The sequence below is a fragment of the Sphaerulina musiva genome, assembly GCF_000320565.1.
Source record: "Sphaerulina musiva SO2202 unplaced genomic scaffold SEPMUscaffold_14, whole genome shotgun sequence".
NCBI lineage: Eukaryota > Fungi > Ascomycota > Dothideomycetes > Mycosphaerellales > Mycosphaerellaceae > Sphaerulina > Sphaerulina musiva.
This window is the reverse complement of record NW_016017396.1, coordinates 929-4,177: the sequence shown is the minus strand read 5'-3', so window position 1 is coordinate 4,177 and position 3,249 is coordinate 929. Positions and strand designations below refer to the sequence as shown.

The 3,249-nt window shown below is 40.9% G+C and overlaps 1 protein-coding gene across 1 annotated transcript; it reads right to left on the bottom strand.

Moving 5' to 3' along the window:
• Window positions 1–1,342: 1,342 nt before the first annotated feature.
• SEPMUDRAFT_55145 (uncharacterized protein) lies at window positions 1,343–1,528 on the bottom strand (the record flags this gene model as incomplete). The annotated part of the gene is made up of 1 exon (XM_016909334.1): window positions 1,343–1,528. A coding segment is annotated over one exon (186 nt), but the record flags the coding sequence as incomplete, so codon positions are not given.
• Between the last annotated feature and the right edge of the window lie 1,721 nt (window positions 1,529–3,249).

Sequence of the window (3,249 nt, the reverse complement as noted above, 5' to 3'; positions counted from 1 at the left end):
CTTATTACTGTTCTAGAAGCGCTTACTATATTTATTCTATATCTAGAAGAGGTTTTATATAATACCTATCGCAATACCTATTAGGTATACCTAGGCCTCATTATAGGTACAACCTACCCTAGTAGGTATGTAGGGTAGGTTAGGTATTAGCAATACCTAATAGGTATAGGTATTTAGCTAGGTAAACCTAACCTATCGGGTTGGGTACAAACCTAGTAGGTATTACGATACCCAGTAGGTATTGCGTACCTATTAGGTATTGATTTTTCGTAAACAGAAAGAAAAAGCCTAGAAACCGAGTGCCCTAAGAGCAAGTTATTTGAACTAGGTATTAGAAAAGAAACTATATATAAGCCCGATATAGATAAGAGGAGAAAGAGAGTAGTCAGATCGAATGAATAAATATAGAAGAATATATACGCTAGATTATAGCTTGTAATATTTTGAAACTTAAGCACTATAGTCGGCAAATATAGTCGGTAGGTAAACTTTATATAAGCTCAAACCAAGCTCGCTATAATCGTCTCGTAGTATCCCGGAGGCACTCTTGCGTAAGCTTGAAGCTTAGGCGTACCGATCGCCTTAGCTCCTCTACCCTATCTCCCTTATTATCGCTGATTGTATCTAAGTTACTAATCCGTTCTATAAGATCTTTTGTCTACTCTCGGTCTTTACTTAGGATCTCCTATAAAGTTAGAGTACTAAGAAGCGCTTAAGCAGCCTCTATAGCCTCGTAGGCGATAAGAACTCTAGTATCGTACTTATCGTCGCAGTAGCGGAAACGGGATACTATTAGTTTAGAGAATGTTAATACGGAGTATTAGCGATTAAAACGACTTTAGTGTCGAGCGATACTGAAATCGCGCTTATACCTAACTCCGGCCGCAGGAATATAGAGAATATCCCGCGCTATTAGTACGAGAGTAGGGTACTTAGGCTTAAGCGAAGACTATATCTTTAGTACCTCGAATGGATCCCCTTTATCTATATTGGCGTCTAGATAGTCGGCAAGCTCGTTACCCTTACGAGTGCTACGTCGTTGAGTTTAAGAAGACTCTACACTCCTACTAAGAGTAAAGTCGATCTAGCCCTTATACCGACTACTTCTACTACGTAACTCGTAGGTAGAAGTGCTCGATAATAGACGATAGCTCTTCTCCTACTCTGTTCTTAGCTTACCCTCGTAATACTCGTAGTAGCTTTTATCCCCGAAGTCATCGCGTACCTAGAACTTCCGCTTAAGGCAGGGGGTAAGGAGGACACTAATACCGTAGTAATCGCTAAATCGATCCTAGGTATCTCGATAATATTTCTTAAGCTTAGCCTAAGCAGCCTTATATACCTAATATATATCCTTCTTCCAAGGTATCCTCTTATTCTTGAGTCGCTTTATCGCCTCCTCTAGAATATCGAAAAGCTGGTTATAGTATACGAGGACAAGGTAGATAGTCGGACCTTTCGTTGTTCCGATCGTTGCTATCGCCGCTACGAATGGTTTCGTAAGGTCGATAAGGTACTTAACCCTTTGCTACTCTTCGGAATCGATACCTATATCTTTACTTAGGTCGAGTCGATCGATATAAGATTCGATAACTCTTTGCAGTCTACTGAAGCGATCGAGTATTAACGTTGTTAAGGACTACCTTATCTTTACGTCTTGAACGACCCTTAGGATCCGATCTTGAACGCTATTCTACCGACGGTGCTTTACAAATAGCTCCTTCTTTTAAAGCATCTCTTTCTATAGGTCGATAAACTGCTCGAACCTTTAAGAGCTCGAGTTAATAAAGACGCAAAGTTTCCGGATCTAGGGATCGAAATCAGCGAAGGGAATCTCGAGTGCCGACTATAATTGCCGACTACGAGAGCCGACTACACTTTAAAAATAGGAAGGTTAATAGGCGATAGGCTATAGAGACTAATCTTACCTTCAGAAGGAGGTAAGACATACTATTAGCTTAAGGGCGGCTGATCTGCTTACTCTATTTTCTCCTCCTCTATAATATCTGCCGATCTTTCTCGTAATCCTAGTATTCGGAAAGGTCGTTAGTCGGACAGAGCCCTAGGCGGTCGAAAAAGGCCTTTAAGGGAAGCTAGGTAGTATATACAAAGTAGGGAAATCGCTCGGGACGGCTAGCTCGATTATACTCCGCGATTGCCTCCTCCTTATCCTCTCCTATCTCCGAGTCGGGACTGCTCTCCGTACCTTCCTCTAAGCTCGTTACTAGCCTCCTAGCCGTTATACCGTACCTCTCTTAATAAGTATTAATCGCTGAAACACTATAGAATATTAGAAGGAAGTAGGAAGAGTAAAGCAAGTAGTCTTATATCGCATTGTATAGGGTCTTATTGTTCGAGGCATTGTCGTACGTAATTGCAGTTAATCGGTACTCAATCTCGAACTCTTGTAAGATTTCGAATAGTATCTCCGTAAGGTAATTACTAGTATAATAGCTAGTAATATATAGAAAGCTAAGCATCCCTTCGTACTAGACCTAGTAGTCGTTAATCTAGTAGACCCGGATAGTAAGGAATAAGGTTTTTATACCTCTGGATTACTAGCTATTATACGCGATAGCTATCTTAAATCTACTAGTAAGACAGGTCTTAAGGGATTTAGCAGACTCTTGAACCTTAGTACCGAGTATCCTACGGTATATCGAGGCGGATTTGAACTGAATTGTCTCGACCTATCCCGGGAGTAGGGCTATATAAGTCTGTTTTACTAACGGTCGTTTAAAGAACTGGAATAGTAGACTATTGTCGATAATTATCTCGAAGGATAAGCGCGGGAAATCGTCCGGTATATAGCCTAGGTCCCTCGTCTATCGCGGATTGCTTATAGTCTAGAGATAAAGTTTTAGTATAGTTACTTAGACGTAGTCGGCAGATATAGTCGGTAGGTATAGTCGGTAGGTCTAGTCGTCGGTAGTTAGTACTTACTTGTCGATACTTTGCGGTTGTAAATATCTCCTTCGTAAACCCTCGCTTATCTTGTTTCTCCTAGTAGTTCGAGGAGTCTAGATACTTCTCGACAGACGTTGTACCGGTATTTAGTACAGGATGTTTTAGTATAGCGTTACAGCACCTATATACGACTTTGGGTATCGTATCTTCTTAAAGCATTCCCTTCTCTAGGAAATCCTATACCTAAGATATCCGAGACTTACTCCTCTAGGTAATTAGGGACCGATCAAATATAGTACGACCGTTCCGCTTTTTGAGCCGCTTCCTAGTATAGTTCTACTA